The 18,476-nt window shown below is 43.6% G+C and overlaps 1 protein-coding gene and 1 non-coding gene across 7 annotated transcripts in view; both read right to left on the bottom strand.

Moving 5' to 3' along the window:
- Positions 1-18,476, bottom strand: part of LOC126457360 (schwannomin-interacting protein 1 homolog) — a 1,975,729-nt gene that overhangs the window by 498,246 nt on the left and 1,459,007 nt on the right. For all 6 annotated transcript variants that reach the window (XM_050093596.1, XM_050093598.1, XM_050093593.1 and 3 more), the window contains one exon: positions 3-184. In XM_050093596.1, the coding sequence (XP_049949553.1) occupies positions 3-184 (182 nt within the window). The remainder of the gene's footprint in view (positions 1-2; positions 185-18,476) is intronic.
- On the bottom strand, positions 16,965-17,039 carry Trnas-cga (transfer RNA serine (anticodon CGA)). The gene has a single exon. It is a non-coding gene; the product is annotated as a tRNA-Ser (tRNA).

Genomic DNA, 18,476 nt, shown 5'->3' with positions numbered 1-18,476 from the left:
ACCCTCGTAGTCGCCTATGCTGTCATCTGGAGAGGACTCGGACATGAACTCTGAGCTGGCGATGCTGTGGCTGGACCGCGGGCGCACGCTGATGTTGTTGTTGCAGTTGTTGTTGAAGTTGTTGCTGTGCTTCACAATGGTCTGCGTCGTCTCCTCGTAGTTGCTTGCCCATTGTGTGCCGTTACTGAAACATACAGCACAATTTATTTTAAACGTTTCGTCCTAACTGATGACGTATTACACCATTGTAGAAACAATGCCATGTTACTGACTTTGCGATTTCCCGGATTTCGGTCAGTTTATATATTTGGTGCAACTTCTGTTAACCACGCGAATGACGAATTTTCAATTCCTTACAGTGAAAATGAAAGTTAAAGATACCGCGTTAGTCCAAAAAAGTGAAAAAGATAAAAAAAATTTCCTCTTGATTGGCACGTCGGAAGTTCCGTGTGGCTTTTCGTGGACGATGCTGTTGTCTGTAATGAGGCTGTAAGGCCAGAAGACGGCGGCGAAATGCTAAAAGTTATGCGGAGGATCGACGACTAATGCTGTCACCGACAGCTGTTAATTTACTCTCAAAAAGAAATCTCCAATTTTGTACCCTGCTTTCAAGTGAGCAACGATTTTTTTTAAATTTTTTTTTTTTTTATTGGCGAGGAGATCGTCTTGTGAATCGCTGTCCATTTACGTCAAGTGAAGCCTTGAATCAGGAGCTGCTCTCTTCGAAGGAGAAAAACGTAACAATTAATAACAATCTACCGTAGCCGCACTCCCTCTGCGCTTACGCTACAAATCGATACAAAGTCAGTTAAGTGTCAACGTTTCTTCGAAGTAAACAATGTTTATCGTTAAAATTATATTAATTAGTATAAATGGCAAGACCGACAGTTCCGTGTATTTTATCGTAGTTCACCGTTGATAGTACAGCCTCGTTTACTTCCATCACAGACTTAATTATACGATTTTCCCTACACTTCCGCTGGATACGAAAGTGCAGGATACTTAACTGCAGGAGCTGGAGACTGTGCAACGAATGGAAAAGCAGTCATATTTACAACTGTTATTTCAGTAGTCACATCTATAGACTTTGCCTTATAAACATCCATATTCGCATACGGCTAAAACCGTCGCCCAGTCCCAGTTGCAGCCTGCCTATCTGTGTGCTTTTAGGGACAGCAAAAATATTGGTTTCAGTATTTCATGTAATTAAAAAGTTAAAATGCTATCAATATCTAATATTTAGGAACTAGTTGGAAAATAAGGTTCCGGTGTCGACTGTGGGCAGAGTTGTGTAATATGGGCGAAAGACGACACGTCAGGTGAACGCGCACGTGCAAGACACTGATACACCATTGTGTAGAGGTCGACGGCGATCAAGCAGATGGCGCTGTCGCAGTGCCTGCGCAAAGCGGAGGCCAGCCGTTCAGTCTTCCCCTGAGCTATCGAGAGAAGCTGCGTTTTGGAGTCGTGGTCAAAGGCGGAAGTGAGAGCTGTTATCTGCTATGAATGGGAAGGTGGAGTATCAGGCACAGAAGTTCATAACCGCCTTGTTGAGATGTATGGGTCAGGTGTGATGTCGAGGCAAACGGTGCGGAGATGGTGCCAGCAATTCAGTGATGGACGTCAGCAAGTGCAGGACGGCCACTACAGATGCAAATTTCAGGAAGGTGGATGATATGATTAAAGCGAACCGGCGTATCACCATCGATGGAGTAGCGCCAGAACTTGGAATCGGACATGAGCGAACTCACAAGTGACTTCCATGTGTTTCCTGCTTAAGAAGACTCTCGGCGGAAGGTGCTTTGGCAGCAATGCTGACGTCAAACAAGCCGTTCAACGCTTCTTCCGTGTGCAATGCCCTGATTTTTTTCACGAAGGCTTTTGAAGCTTATAAAGCGGTATGACAAATGTCTCAATGTACTTGGAAATTATGTTGAAAAAGAAAGATATGTCTTATCTTTAATGTCTCATTCTCTCTTTTTTTTCCTTTCACATCCAACTCTGACCACAGTCGACAGGGGAAACTTATTTTCAAACTCCCCCTCGTATTGTCTTACGTCAAAGGCTTAACACAGTAAGTCAGATACTGAAGTCAGAAACAATCTATATGTCTTGAGGCATCCTAACTTACGGTGTGCAAATTCCACAGACCATATTCGTCCAGTGTTTGAGAATAAAAGCCCTCATGATTTCCAACAACTTTACACGTTATTTCAGACCTTTTCTGAACTTTTTTTCGCTGATGCACCCTCACAAAATAATGAAAGGAAAAAAAGTTTATCGATCATCATATTTTCGCTGTTCATGGATTAAAACTTCAGCATCATGCATGACGTTTTACTTTATTATTCTTTACTACTACTACTACTACTACTGATACTACTACTATTATTATCTCTATTCGTAATACATTTTGCAAGCATTATCCACATATACCACTGAACGCAGCAACTGAATCATACGATTGTACGACTCATGGCTCAGGAGGTATCGCGTCATAAACAATGAGATGCGTCATAAACTGGCTTTTCTTACAACGGAGCACAAATTACCAAGTACTCACCCAGTGTTTGATAATGAGAGCAGTTAGTGACTTGCAACAATATTCAAGACACTGCCTCATTTGTAAGGTAATCATATCTCTGGAGCTTCGATTCTTTAAAGAGTCAATGGTGGGAAGTTACTATTAGCATAGAAAAATGGATAATCCGTCTAAAACAAGCTTCTAACCAAGAAAAGACTAAAAAGCTATTACTGACTTGGACTGGGACGAAGGGCTGGTCAGCATTATTGTCCAAACTGGGGCACATTTTCATCGACCGAGGAAGAGGACATTGCTTTTGCGATTACGTTCCGCCACTATGGAGAATAATGTAAAGGTCAAAATTATATAAATTGGAGAGGAAGCTAAACTGAATAAAATGGGATAAGAATGCAATGGCTGGTAATACATATTTCAGGCGGCCCGAGGTCTCGAGTGAGCAGTGTATGTGATGCAAGTGTTTGGAAACAGCTCATGGTTCATAATGAACAACCGCCTGCCGGATCTACATTGGTGGCGCTGCCTCGAAAATATACAGTTGTCTGTGATGTGTACACAGTGGAGCTTAATATTGCTTCCATTTCATGACTGAATAGCGAACAATGTGCATTACTCATTACAGAAGTTGCCGATATGTATTTACTGTTTGCTGCAGCAGGATGAGTTCTGTTGGAAAAACCAAACGGATGTAAACTGATGTTACTGAGCTATGACCACACGCTTAATAACGTTTGCTGTCCAGTCTGTAACGCAACAACAGCGATTCTGCGTATAATGTGCTCTAAAATTTCTTAGTGGGTTTCCGGAAGAAGGCTGCCTAGTGAGATCACAGGTATTTTCTTCGTCCGTTAAAAAACTTATTTAAGAGGAAATGGTGTCAAATTTAAATTTTCTTTGTTTTGTATGCTTGCTGTAGTGTCCGTTCTTGCTACACAACTGAATATTAGCGTCCCAGCAGAGCTTGATCTTGAAAAAACTTTTTCTTTAGCTGAAGTCCCGATAATCGCGACATAACCCGAAATTTTGCGTGACATAAACACAAAAAATTCTATTGAAGTTTTCTTGATAGTGCAAAATTCGTTTAAAAAAGACCGCTACTAGTTTCATCAGTGTCTATTGTCGCAATAAAAGTGTAATTAAACGTTTCTAAATCGTATTTAACTAACGCATTTCGTATTGTTTACTAGTTAGATAGACGCGATCTAGGTAAAAATTTTCCGAGCTATAAACGTTTAAAAACCTGACCAAACACGCCTGACAACCTAAATTCTCTAAAAGCAAAGAAATTACAAATTCATTCTTCTGTCATTGTATCTATAAATCAGTACTAAGACAACAACCACCACACATAAGACCTTTGTGTCGTTTTTTGTTTACACACAGCCAATCTCGCGTCCTTGACAAATTTAAAACATTCTTGAAACTGACCATGAGTGAGAAATGTGGGAGCTGTTATAGGGTAGTGAGTAGAGGGATTTGTTGCCAATATTATGGGAAATACTTTTACTAGGGGGGGGGGGGGATGCAGTGGGGAGAATGTTGGGAGAATAGAAGAGGCTCTCTCCTGGAGCTGTAGAGTATGCGGTAGGAACATTCTGGATTGGGGAACAGGAAAGGAAAATCTGTGCCCTTCAGGCACAATTGGAGAAAGCAAGGGAGGAACTCATAAGGATCAAGAGAGATAGGGGGTAGGAGGGTGGTTGAGAACTGGCAGCTGGTAGGAGGGTAGGAAGAAAGAGAACGCGATCTGACAGTTTTATGATCAACAACAAAAACAGGTACCTGCCACTGCCAGAGTTAAGTGGAGAAGAGCCTCAGGTAGAACGAGGAGCACGAAATGTGCAGCACACTTTAACCGAGGCCAAGAAGCCTAGGAATGTATAAAGTGTTAGGAAGAAGAAAGAGCTGCTGCTAGTTAGTAGCCATGGGCGAGGTGTAGGCCCTCAGTTACAGGAAAGTTTAGGAGCAGCATACCAGGCTACCAGTATCTTCAAGCCAAATGTAGGGCTAAGTCATGTGATAGTGGACCTAGCGTCTTTATGTAAGGACTTTACAAAAGAGGACTATGTAGTGATAGTAGGTGGGGTGGGAAACTTTTGGACAGGGATGGGGAATGTGACATAGATGGTGATCTGGTCAAGATAGCTTCCCTGACTTCTGGAACCAACGTACACTTTGTTGAGCTGTTCTGGCGTCATGATCCATCACACCTTGATGGAGCTGTGAGGCGAATCAATGTAGGGTTAGGGATGGCTCTGAGGACAGCCAACTTTGCTCATGTTTCTCTGGTGCCTGTCAGGACTATCAACAGATGGGGTTTCACTAGGCATGGCCTACACCCAACAGGACTGGGAAGGGAAGATTGGTACAGCTGATTCATGAAAGTGTAGGGGGTGGATCTCGGGTCGCACATGGTCAAATACCCGTTGTATAGCTAGGAAAAGTAGGTCTTTTTAGGATAAGTCCAGAAAGCAGGTTCCCCTGCCTAAAGAGTATCTCCAACAGTTAAAAAAATACTGAAACACTCATAACACAGATTTTAACACTTCAAATATCACACATACCAGATGCCACAAAGAAAAACAAACCACTGGAAAGAGTAACATGGGGAATTTCACAGACTTAACAGTCCTCCCTCAAAACGTGCAATCAATAAAAAATAAAATACAACTGTTAGAAGTTGAGCTCCAATCTTTGAACTGCACAGTAGTTTGAATTACTGAGCACTGGTGTAGAGACACAGAAATCCAACATGCAGTATTATCATTATATGAAAGGGCAAACTCTTACTGCAGAACTACTCAAGGGGTGAAGGATCATGCATTTATATCAGAAAAGGAACACAGTTCAAATCAAGACATGGCCTCTCTACAGTAAGTGTAGAAAAACACTTTGAAATATCCGCTATTGAATTAACAGGGCTTGATATAACCAAGAAATTAATCATTTTGTGTGTGTATAGATTTCCCAGTGGTAGTGTGGACATTTTTTTCAATAAATTAACAGAAGTTCTAGATAAAGTCTCAAGTATGAAGGTCAACATAATTCTGTGTGGGGACATTAACATCAACACTAATATCATAAATGAATCCAGCATCACCTTCGTAAACATCCTTCAAAGTTTTGGCATATCTCTATTGGTCAATAGTGCAACAAGGGTTACTACAATGACTGCATCAGTAATTGACCATGTGGCCACAAATATGGACAGGGGAAAATGTGATGTAGCTGTAAAAGATCTCGGACTATCAGACCATCTCTGTCAAATAACAACAGTACAATCTGGCATCGAATCATTCCCTAAACTACAAGCCTACAAACGACATCTATCAGAAATCAAAACAAAAGATTTTTCAAAAGAAGTAGAAAAACAAAGCTGGGATGAAGTGTATGTGCATATGAAATTCTCTAAATTCTCCACATTGTTTAAATTGAACATTGAAAAGGCATTTCCAAAAGTATGCACTTCTGTATCAATATCTCACAAAAACAGATGGATAACAGCAGGTATTAAGAAGTCCTCCCAAACACTTGAACACCTCAGTTCCATGAAAAAGATTCACAATGATTCAGAATTCTTAAATTTTCATCAAAGATGCAAAAAGATCTATAGGAAGGTGCTCATTACTACAAAAAAGTCATTTAATGACAAAATAATATATATTGCAGAAAATAAAGGCAAAGCAGTCTGGGATGTTATAAAAAGGAAATGGGGAGAGGCAAACAAATCCAGAATAACATACTGCTAAGGGAGGGGGATAAGGTAATAAGTGATCCAAAACACTTAGCAAACTACGTAAACGTGCATTTTTCAAGTATTGCAGAGAAGTTACAGCAAAAATTTCTCAAAACAAATATAACACCTGTAAATAATGTTGCACTAAGTACAATGAAGTTACTTCCAACCACAGAAAATGAAATCAATAAAACTGTTCAAAAACTAAAAAATAAAAAAGTCAGTAGGCTTAGATGAAGTACCAACATGTGTACTGAAACAATGCATAGGGATTATACAAGACCTCTTAACAAATATAGTAAATGAATCCTTCACATCCGGGACATTTCCAGAGCAGTTAAAACAGGGAAGAGTTGTGCCTTTGCTTAAGAATGGTTATGCAGAAGACACAGAAAATTACCAGCACATTTCCCTGCTGTCAGCATTCTCAAACCTAATAAAAGCAATTATGAAAGACAGAGTAATGAATTACCTGAACAAATACAATCTTTTAAGCGAATCACTGTTTGGTTTCCAAAGTGGCAAAAATACGGAGTCAGCCATAGTAGAATACACAAAAGTTGTACTTGATGCTCTTCATAAAGATGAGTGTATCACAGGAATATTTTTGGATCTCTCTAAGGCGTTTGATATAGTAGACCACAAGATTCTATTAAATAAATTCGAAGCAGTAGGAATAAGAGGAGTAGCTAATGACTGGTTTCGATCATACCTAGCAGATAGGGTACAAAGGGTAGAGATAACACATACTTCAAATAGATCCAAACATTTAGTAAAACACTTCTCAGAACCAAAATCAATGAGTATAGGGGTTCCACAGCGTAGCATATTAGGACCAATACTATTCCTGATATACATTAATGACTTTCCCAGTAGTGTTACTCATGGTGAAAAATTTCTCTTCGCTGATGATAGCAATATTATAGTCACTGAGAAGACAAGAGAACTCCTTGCCGAGAAAGCAAATGAAACTCTCAAGGAAGTTTATGATTTGTCAATAAACAATAAAGTGACATTGAACATAAAGAAAAATAATGCCATGAATTTCAGTTTGAAGAGGAATATCGACAATGTTAAATTAAATTGATGGCACCTCTATAGACTGTGTAACAAATGCAAAATTTCTAGGAATGAATATTGAGTCTCTGTTGAAGTGGTGTGAACACACAAAGGTACTTGTGAATAGAATGTCATCAGCATGTTATGCTGATATTATTCATATGTACACTCAATTCTGAGGTATGGCATTCTGCCGGCCGGGGTGGCCGCGCGGTTCGAGGCGCTACAGTCTGGAACCGTGCGGACGCCACGGTCGCAGGTTCGAATCCTGCCTCGGGCATGGATGTGTGTGATGTCCTTAGGTTAGTTTCGTTTAAGTAGTTCTAAGTTCTAGGGGACTGATGACCTCAGAAGTTAAGTCCCATAGCGATCAGAGCCATTTGAACCAATTTCATGGCATTCTTCATTCTTTTTTTGGGAACAAACGCACAAAATATGAACACAATTTTCAAACTCCAAAAACGAGACATAAGAATAACAATACAAAATACTAGTCGTGCTCATTGTAAAGATCTGTTCGAAACACTGGGGATTTTAACTGCTCCACGTGAATACATTTACCAGTCAGTTGTGCACATAAAAAATAACATTGGTAATTACTGCACAAACAGCTCTGTCCATGACGATGCAGCGAGATACAGACTCAACTTACAGTTACCAAGAAAAAATAAACATAAAACTCAAAACAGAATTTTATGCCAAGAAATAAAACTGTTCAATAAATTAGCAGAAGAAATTAAAGAAATTGCAAAGATACACTTATTAAAAAGGCAGCTGAAAGTACGTGTTATGCAACTCATTTTATACACTGAAGTATTACTTAGACAAAACAGAGTAGGGGTTCGATAAAAAATGTTATACAAATAATAATAACAATAATAATAATAATAATGATTATAAAACATCCAACATTCCACATGACACCTTCACTTTATGTTTTTCCCTTTTTTTTTCCTTTCTAGAAATACTTACTCCCAAGCTATGCATAGCACAATACTAACATTTCTTCCTGTTTCTGAGCTCAACATCTCACTCATTATGGAGGGATGCTGACAGTTTTTCAGGATAGCAGATGGGACATTGCGGTACAGAATTTGGCCCAGAGATCACCAGTGTGTGTGTGTGTGTGTGTGTGTGTGTGTGTGTGTGTGTGTATGTGTGTGTGTGTGTGTAGCGAGTGAAGTGTTATGAAACAATGGGCGTGTAGTGTGTGCAGTGACTGATAGTGAGATATGAGTGAACAGTGTAGCATTACATTATTTAATAAGTTATTTGTCTAACTAGAAGTCTGTAAATATATGTTTATACGAATTAGTTTATTTTAAATCGGTCTAAGCCTGTAAATACTTTGACATGTCCTATATCCTTGTAAAAAGAGATCTATGGATGAATGAAGCTAGTACTACTACTACGTCGCTACAGGTGCATATGAGCAAGTGACAGGATTCCCGTGAATGATGGGCCGGTGGTTTGTAGTAGTGGGGGTTGCGCTCCATAGCGCCCCAGGCATACTCCATTGGGTTCGGATCAGGCGAATCGGGTAGCCAAGACATCACTGTGAGTTGACTATCATAATCCTCAAACCATCGAAGCAAAATTACGGCGTTGCGGTACGAACAGTTATCTTACTGGATGATGGCATCGACGACGGCGAGAACAACAATCACGAACGAATGCAGGTGGTCTGCAGTAATATTCACGTGGTCTTCGATTACTACCACAAGTCCCAAAGAAGCCAGGTGAATCTCTCTCCCAGCATAATAGAGTACCTATCACCCTGCCAGCCTGAGGCGCGGTGGTCATCCGCTGAGAGGACAGCGTATCTGAACACAACCACTGACCTGGTTTAACAAGTAACCACAGTCATCCGACCAGATGATACATTTGCATTTGTCCTCGGCCATTAATTTCGTGCCCACCGCAGTCGTTATTCACGACGTCGCTGGTTCAACATGACAATACGTAAGTGTCGTCTGCTGCAGATTCTCATGATCGCCGCTGTGCTCTGAACCGTGTGCTTAGAAAGGCTTGTGCTTGTACCAGTCCTGTACTCTTTCGTCAGATCCGACACAGGTCACCGAATACAGAACAGGCAAACCTCCGACCACAATGCTGTGTGTCGAGGTGCGGGGACGCGAGGCTTATGAACGCTCAACGGCTGTGAGACTAGACGTGGACGTTCAACACCTTCTCATCTCTTCGTGGGTTCTCTGTTCTTCCACTACTTTCCGTAGAGGTTTGTGATAGTATTGTGGAAACAACTTCGCCTTTTCCGAAAGGCTCATTTCTGGAGCAAGGCCATGACAATCTGCAATTTAAAATAATGCTAATGTCAGTGGATTTTCATATCTGCGGCCCATATCGTCGCTTGCTAGAATGATTTCCGTTCGTCTGTGCTCCAATTATATATTTTCCTTTCAGAGTGGCGAGCCTACATAGCCACCAGACGGCATTCAATCTCACCGTGGCCTATGGTCACAACGTTTTGGTTTATCAGCGTGTATGAGGTGCAATAGCGTGCAAAACTTAACCGATGAAAGCAGCTTTCGCATGATGTGTCACTATCAAATAACGTAACTCGATCAAACTTCGACCGTACATACGAAGAACTACACTCCTGGAAATTGAAATAAGAACACCGTGAATTCATTGTCCCAGGAAGGGGAAGCTTTATTGACACATTCCTGGGGTCAGATACATCACATGATCACACTGACAGAACCACAGGCACATAGACACAGGCAACAGAGCATGCACAATGTCGGCACTAGTACAGTGTATATCCACCTTTCGCAGCCATGCAGGCTGCTATTCTCCCATGGAGACGATCGTAGAGATGCTGGATGTAGTCCTGTGGAACGGCTTGCCATGCCATTTCCACCTGGCGCCTCAGTTGGACCAGCGTTCGTGCTGGACGTGCAGATCGCGTGAGACGACGCTTCATCCAGTCCCAAACATGCTCAATGGGGGACAGATCCGGAGATCTTGCTGGCCAGGGTAGTTGACTTACACCTTCTAGAGCACGTTGGGTGGCACGGGATACATGCGGACGTGCATTGTCCTGTTGGAACAGCAAGTTCCCTTGCTGGTCTAGGAATGGTAGAACGATGGGTTCGATGACGGTTTGGATGTACCGTGCACTATTCAGTGTCCCCTCGACGATCACCAGTGGTGTACGGCCAGTGTAGGAGATCGCTCCCCACACCATGATGCCGGGTGTTGGCCCTGTGTGCCTCGGTCGTATGCAGTCCTGATTGTGGCGCTCACCTGTACGGCGCCAAACACGCATACGACCATCATTGGCACCAAGGCAGAAGCGACTCTCATCGCTGAAGACGACACGTCTCCATTCGTCCCTCCATTCACGCCTGTCGCGACACCACTGGAGGCGGGCTGCACGATGTTGGGGCATGAGCGGAAGACGGCCTAACGGTGTGCGGGACCGTAGCCCAGCTTCATGGAAACGGTTGCAAATGGTCCTCGCCGATACCCCAGGAGCAACAGTGTCCCTAATTTGCAGGGAAGTGGCGGTGCGGTCCCCTACGGCACTGCGTAGGATCCTACGGTCTTGGCGTGAATCCGTGCGTCGCTGCGGTCCGGTCCCAGGTCGACGGGCACGTGCACCTTCCGCCGACCACTGGCGACAACATCGATGTACTGTGGAGACCTCACGCCCCACGTGTTGAGCAATTCGGCGGTACGTCCGCCCGGCCTCCCGCATGCCCACTATACGCCCTCGCTCAAAGTCCGTCAACTGCACATACGGTTCACGTCCACGCTGTCGCGGCATGCTACCAGTGTTAAAGACTGCGATGGAGCTCCGTATGCCACGGCAAACTGGCTGACACTGACGGCGGCGGTGCACAAATGCTGCGCAGCTAGCGCCATTCGACGGCCAACACCGCGGTTCCTGTGTGTCTGCTGTGCCGTGCGTGTGATCATTGCTTGTACAGCCCTCTCGCAGTGTCCGGAGCAAGTATGGTGGGTCTGACACACCGGTGTCAATGTGTTCTTTTTTCCATTTCCAGGAGTGTAGTACAGTATACTATACAGGACGAGTCACTAACTATTGCCATCTAGGATAACTCCGAAACTATGATAGTAGCTGAAAAGTTTGTGGGACAAATGTTGCATGGAAGAACGGGGGCCACAATATGACGTAGGTTTTTTGTTAGGTGGGGTCGCTTCACAGATATGAAGGTCAACTTCGTTTTTTTTTTAATGGGATACTATAGTTTGGTACTTATTTTCTGATAGCGACTATCGAGACGAATCCAATGATGTGTAACGGTAAGGTCTTTGAAGGTCAACGAAGGTAAAAAAAGGTGGCACGAACGTCCGTTTACAGATGGTGTTCGAAGTGATAACCATAGGTATCAATGCAGTGCTGCAAGTTTCTTATCACGGATTGAGTGGCATTCCTTATCACTTCGGAACTTATCGAAGCACATGCTCTGACAATTCTCTCTCGTATATCGTGTAGATAGTAAATATTCGCCCAATACGGCGTATCCATCTAACGTACCATTGACATGTAAACACACTCGACGGTTTCGCAATACAACACTAATGGGAACGGTAAGTCTAGTATCGTCGAATCAATCGAATGTGAATCATGTATTCCTTAGAAGAACAAGTCTATATGCTTCTCATTTGCGGAGAATGCCAACGAAATTCAGTGAGAGCTAGACACTCTGAAAGATATCCTCGATGTATTCATCCTAAACGTAGCACATTTAAATATATGTATGATAAATTAGGAACAACAGGATCTGTAACGCATCGGAAACATATCTGGCAAAGGAAAGTTACTAATAAGTAAGCGGAAATTGGTACTCTTGCCACTGTGGTCCGAGATCCTTGTGTTAGTTCGCGTCAAATTGTAATGTAGCCTGGCATGAGCCAGAGTAGTGTCGTTCGTGTTCTGCATCGACATAAATATCATCCTTACCATATCAGTCTCCGCCAAGCATTAATTGGTACGGATTGTATGCGTCGCATTGAATTCTGCCGCCGGCCGGAGTGGCCGAGCGGCCGAGCGGTTCTAGGCGCTACGGTTTGCAACCGCGCGATCGCTACGGTCGCAGGTTCGAACCCTGCCTCGGGCATGGATGTGTGTGGTGTCCTTAGGTTAGTTAGGTTTAAGTAGTTCTAAGTTCTAGGGGACTGATGACCTCAGAAGTTGAGTCACATAGTGCTCAGAACCATATGAACCTTTTTTTTTTAACTCTGCTGATGGGCTCAACACATTTATTAATTTGTTTTTATTCACTGACGAGGCTACATTCACGAGTCACGGAAATGTTAATTTGCGTAACATGTATTAATGGGCAACTGAAAATCCATGTTGGCTGCGGCAAGTTACACCCCAAAAACCGTGGTCAATGAATGTTTGGTGTGGGATTCTGGAGGACAAAATTGTAGGCCCATATTCCATCGAAGGAAATCTTAATGGTAGGAAGTACAACACATTCGTGGAAGAAACATTAGGTCTGTTATTGGACGAAATACCTTTAGGAACAAGGAACAGAATGTGGTATCAATAAGATGAATGTCCGGCACATTTTTTGGCTGATAACCAGAAATGAATTGCAGAGACAATTCCCAAATCGTTGGATTCGACGCGGAGTAGGTGTGTCGTGACCGGCTCGTTCGCCAGACTTGACGCCTCTGGATTTTTTCTTGTGGGGATTCGTAAGAGACATTGTTTATAAAGGTGTTGCAACTACACCTGAAGATATCCGGGAGAGAATTGTTGGAGAATGTGCTTCGATAAGTGCCGATGTGAAAAGGAATACCACTCAATGCGTGATAAGAACTTTGCAGCACTGCATTGATACCAATGGTCATCACTTCGAAGACCATCTGTAAATGGACGTTCATGCCACCTTTGTGACCTTCGTTAACCTTCAAAGACCTTACTGTTACTCATCTTTGGATTCGTCTCGATAGTCGCTATCAGAAAATAAGTATCAAACTATAGTATCCCACTAAAAAAAAAAAAAAAAAAAAAAAAAAAAAAAAAAAAAAAAAAAAAAAAAAAAAAAGAAGTTGACCTTCCTATCTCTGACGCGACCCCACCTAGCAACAAAAAACCAACGTCGTATTATTCCCCCTGTTGTCCAATGCAACTTTTGTCCTCCAAAATTTTCAGCTCCTATCATACTTTCGAAGTTATTCTTGGTGGCAATAGTTAGTGACTCACCCTGTAGAAGGTAACTGAAAGAAATACGCAAAGGGGCGAACAGAAATGACCCTTTTATTCAAAGACAATAATTACACTGAAGTCACCGCCATTCGTGACGGTCCATTGGACATTACAAACCAAAAGACACGGTTCTTAATAGGGTGTGTGATCACCACGGGCAGAAATGGATACTTCGCAATGTGCTCCCATGCTGCCCACAAGATTGGTTAGGAGTTCTTGCAGTAGGGCGTTCCACTCCTCCACCAGCGGGGTTAACAACTACTAGACGGTCGTTGGTCTATGTGGACGTGATATGTCTGCAGAACGCATCCCACACATGATGGACGGCATTCGAATCAGGGTAACGGGCAGGTCAGTCAATTCGCCGAATATCCTCTCGCTTCAAGAGCTGCTGCACCTCTGTTCGATGCGGTAACGTATCGTCATTCGTGAAAAAAGAGTCTGAGGCTATTGAACCTCTGAAAAGACGCTCGTGGGTAAGAAATACAGTGTCACAATAACGTTGACTGGTGAGTGTACCGTGTTAAAAGATTTGGAGGTTAGTATTCCCGAACAAAATTATCACTCTCACACCCTAACACCAAGATCATCGTATTCGGCAATGCTGAACGTACCCTCATATGGCGCCAGGCGGGATCACATAGTGCACCAAGGAACATTATCAAATACGATACTTTTGGCGGACGAGGCGTTATGGTGTAAAGAGGCATACTGCTGTATGGGCGTTGATCAGATAGTGTATAAAGACGGTCACATATTGTATTTAGTTCATACGTTCAGCAGTCCAAAGGAATTATAATGCTGTAATATCAATAAATAACTAAATATTAATTCCTTATTTCAGAGTATTGTCTGCTATCTGTATAGTTTTGACCCTGAATGTTTGGCTCACCCGTTAAGTAGCCAACTTGTTGGTCTTCCTAAAACGCCAGTGGCAGTTTTCCAACGTTTTGCGGACAGGTATAGTACAAAAAACATCTGGTGGTCCCTTTGAAAAGGATATAACTATTCCTTTCCCTTCCTGTTCCCTCCCAACCCTTGCTTGTGTTCCATCTCTAATGATCTCGTCACCATTGGGACACTAAAATCTAATCTTTTGTTCTTTCTTTTATAATAATATTTTTCCTGTTTAAAATGGAACAGTTGTGTTGGGAAACCTTTTGTGCACGTTCTGTATGAATCATAAACACTTTCAAACGATATACACTACTGGCCTTTAAAATTGCTACACCACAAAGATGACGTGCTACAGACGCGAAATTTAACCGACAGGAAGAAGATGCTGTGATATGCAAATGATTAGCTTTTCAGAGCATTCACACTAGGTTGGCTCCGGTGGCGACACCTACAACGTGCTGACATGAGGAAAGTTTCCAACCGATTTCTCATACACAAATAGCAGTTGACCGGCAATACCTGGTGAAATGTTGTTGTGATACCTAGTGTAACGAGGAGAAATGCGTACCATCACGTTTCCGACTTAGATAAAGGTCGGATTGTAGCCTATCGCGATCGCGGTTTATAGTACCGCGACATTGCTGCTCACGTTGGTCGAGATCCAATGACTGTTAGCAGAATATGGAATCGGTGGGTTCAGGAGGGTAATACGGAACGCCGTGCTGGATTCCAACGGCCTCGTATCACTAGCAGTCGAGATGACAGGCATCTTATCCGCATGGTTGTAACGGATCGTGCAGCAACGTCTCGATCCCTGAGTCAACAGATGGGGATGTTTGCAAGACAACCACCATCTGCACGAACAGTTCGACGACGTTTGCAGCTGCAAGGACTATCAGCTCGGAGACCATGGCTGAGGTTACCCTTGACGCTGCATCACAGACAGGAGCGCCTGCGATGGTGTACTCAACGACGAACCAGAGTGCACGAATGGAAAAACTTCATTTTTTCGGATGAATCCAGGTTCTGTTTACAGCATCAAGATGGTGGCATCCGTGTTTGGCGACATCGCGGTGAACGCACATTGGAACCGCGTGTTCGTCATCGCCATACTGGCGTATCACCCGGCGTGATGATATGGGGTGCCATTGGTTACACGTCTCGGTCATCTCTTGTTCGCGTTGACGGCACTTTGAACAGTGTTACATTTCAGATGTGTTACGACCCGCGGCTCTACCCTTCATTCGATCGCCGGCCGCGGTGGCCGTGCGGTTCTAGGCACTTCAGTCAGGAACCGCGTGACTGCTACGGTCACAGGTTCGAATCCTGCCTCGGGCATGGATGTATGTGATGTCATTAGGTTAGTTAGGTTTAAGTAGTTCTAAGTTCTAGGGGACTGATGACCTTAGATGTTGAGTCCCATAGTTCTCAGAGCCATTTGAACCATTTGAACCTTCATTCGATCCCTGCGAAAACCGTCTGGTCAATGGTCGCCGAGCAACTGGCTCGTCACAATACGCCAGTCACTACTCTTGATTAACTGTGGTATCGTGTTGAAGCTGCATGGGCAGCTGTACCTGTACACGCCATCCAAGCTCTGTTTGACTCAATGCCCAGGCGTATCAAGGCCGTTATTACGGCCAGAGGTGGTTGTTCTGGGTACTGATTTCTCAGGATCTATGCACCTAAATTGCGTGAAAATGTAATCACATGTCAGTTCTAGTATAATAAATTTGTCCAATGCAAATCTGCATTTCTTCTTGGTGTAGCAACTTTAATGGCCAGTAGTGTAATTTGAAATTTAATTTTCTACTTGCGCACAAGACAGTACTAACATACTTGTTCAAAGGAGATGAAGGTGCTAAATGAACATATGATGCTGTCTGATTCCGTGTGATCTGTGGAAAAGAAAACTCTTAGACTGAGATGGTGTCTTGCCTTGCACGTGTCTTCGTCGTTAGTCTGAGTGCGAGATTAGCAACACCCATAATGGCGCTGATACAATCGTATTACGAAAACTAACCTTTTTTAGTTAGTTAATGAAGCTAAACACGTAAATAAAAGATAAATAAAAGACTAAGTGAATCTTCTGGAAGATCGATATTCTGATACCAAATGAACCTTTCATTTTCACAAATTTTGCTCACTGCAACTACCACAAAGTTATAGAGTTGCCTTGATCTTCCAGTTATTGTTCCGAACGTATGTAGGGAACATTAGCAGTGTATCGCGGATGATTCTTAATTCCATTTCTTGTATTTTAGTTTTGACCCTTTGATACGAGCTTTAGAAGACTCTTTCGAAAAATCTGGTAAGTTTACAGAAAATGACGTGGAAATTCACTCAGCATGGAATATGAATAGAAGAAATTCATATTGTGTTATTAAACATATCCGGAAGGACAAGATGTGTTAAATAAAGATGGGTGAAGAGACTGAAATCTGTCGAATCAACGGCGTTGACTGGAAGAGGAGCCTAAAGAACGTTCCAAAGCACTGAAACTTCCTGGCAGATTAAAACTGTGCGCCCGACCGAGACTCGAACTCGGGACCTTTGCCTTTCGCGGGCAAGTGCTCTACCAACTGAGCTACCGAAGCACGACTCACGACCGGTACTCACAGCTTTACTTCTGCCAGTACCTCGTCTCCTACCTTCCAAACTTTACAGAAGCTCTCCTGCGAAACTTGCAGAACTAGCACTCCTGAAAGAAAGGATATTGCGGAGACATGGCTTAGCCACAGCCTGGGGGATGTTTCCAGAATGAGATTTTCACTCTGCAGCGGAGTGTGCGCTGATATGAAACTTCCTGGCAGATTAAAACTGTGTGCCCGACCGAGACTCGAACTCGGGACCTTTGCCTTTCGCGGGCAAGTGCTCTACCAACTGAGCTACCGAAGCACGACTCACGACCGGTACTCACAGCTTTACTTCTGCCAGTACCTCGTCTCCTACCTTCCAAACTTTACAGAAGCTCTCCTGCGAACCTTGCAGAACTAGCACTCCTGAAAGAAAGGATATTGCGGAGACATGGCTTAGCCACAGCCTGGGGGATGTTTCCAGAATGAGATTTTCACTCTGCAGCGGAGTGTGCGCTGATATGAAACTTCCTGGCAGATTAAAACTGTGTGCCCGACCGAGACTCGAACTCGGGACCTTTGCCTTTCGCGGGCAAGTGCTCTACCAACTGAGCTACCGAAGCATGACTCACGACCGGTACTCACAGCTTTACTTCTGCCAGTACCTCGTCTCCTACCTTCCAAACTTTACAGAAGCTCTCCTGCGAACCTTGCCGAACTAGCGCTCCTGAAAGAAAGGATATTGCGGAGACATGGCTTAGCCACAGCCTGGGGGATGTTTCCAGAATGAGATTTTCACTCTGCAGCGGAGTGTGCGCTGATATGAAACTTCCTGGCAGATTAAAACTGTGTGCCCGACCGAGACTCGAACTCGGGACCTTTGCCTTTCGCGGGCAAGTGCTCTACCAACTGAGCTACCGAAGCACGACTCACGACCGGTACTCACAGCTTTACTTCTGCCAGTACCTCGTCTCCTACCTTCCAAACTTTACAGAAGCTCTCCTGCGAACCTTGCCGAACTAGCACTCCTGAAAGAAAGGATATTGCGGAGACATGGCTTAGCCACAGCCTGGGGGATGTTTCCAGAATGAGATTTTCACTCTGCAGCGGAGTGTGCGCTGATATGAAACTTCCTGGCAGATTAAAACTGTGTGCCCGACCGAGACTCGAACTCGTGACCTTTGCCTTTCGCAGGCAAGTGCTCTACCAACTGAGCTACCGAAGCACGACTCACGACCGGTACTCACAGCTTTACTTCTGCCAGTACCTCGTCTCCTACCTTCCAAACTTTACAGAAGCTCTCCTGCGAACCTTGCCGAACTAGCACTCCTGAAAGAAAGGATATTGCGGAGACATGGCTTAGCCACAGCCTGGGGGATGTTTCCAGAATGAGATTTTCACTCTGCAGCGGAGTGTGCGCTGATATGAAACTTCCTGGCAGATTAAAACTGTGTGCCC

The sequence above is a fragment of the Schistocerca serialis genome, chromosome 2 (assembly GCF_023864345.2).
Source record: "Schistocerca serialis cubense isolate TAMUIC-IGC-003099 chromosome 2, iqSchSeri2.2, whole genome shotgun sequence".
In the NCBI taxonomy this organism is placed as follows: Eukaryota; Metazoa; Arthropoda; class Insecta; order Orthoptera; family Acrididae; genus Schistocerca; species Schistocerca serialis.
Note: the sequence above shows the minus strand (reverse complement) of the source record. Positions and strands in the feature narration are given on the sequence as shown.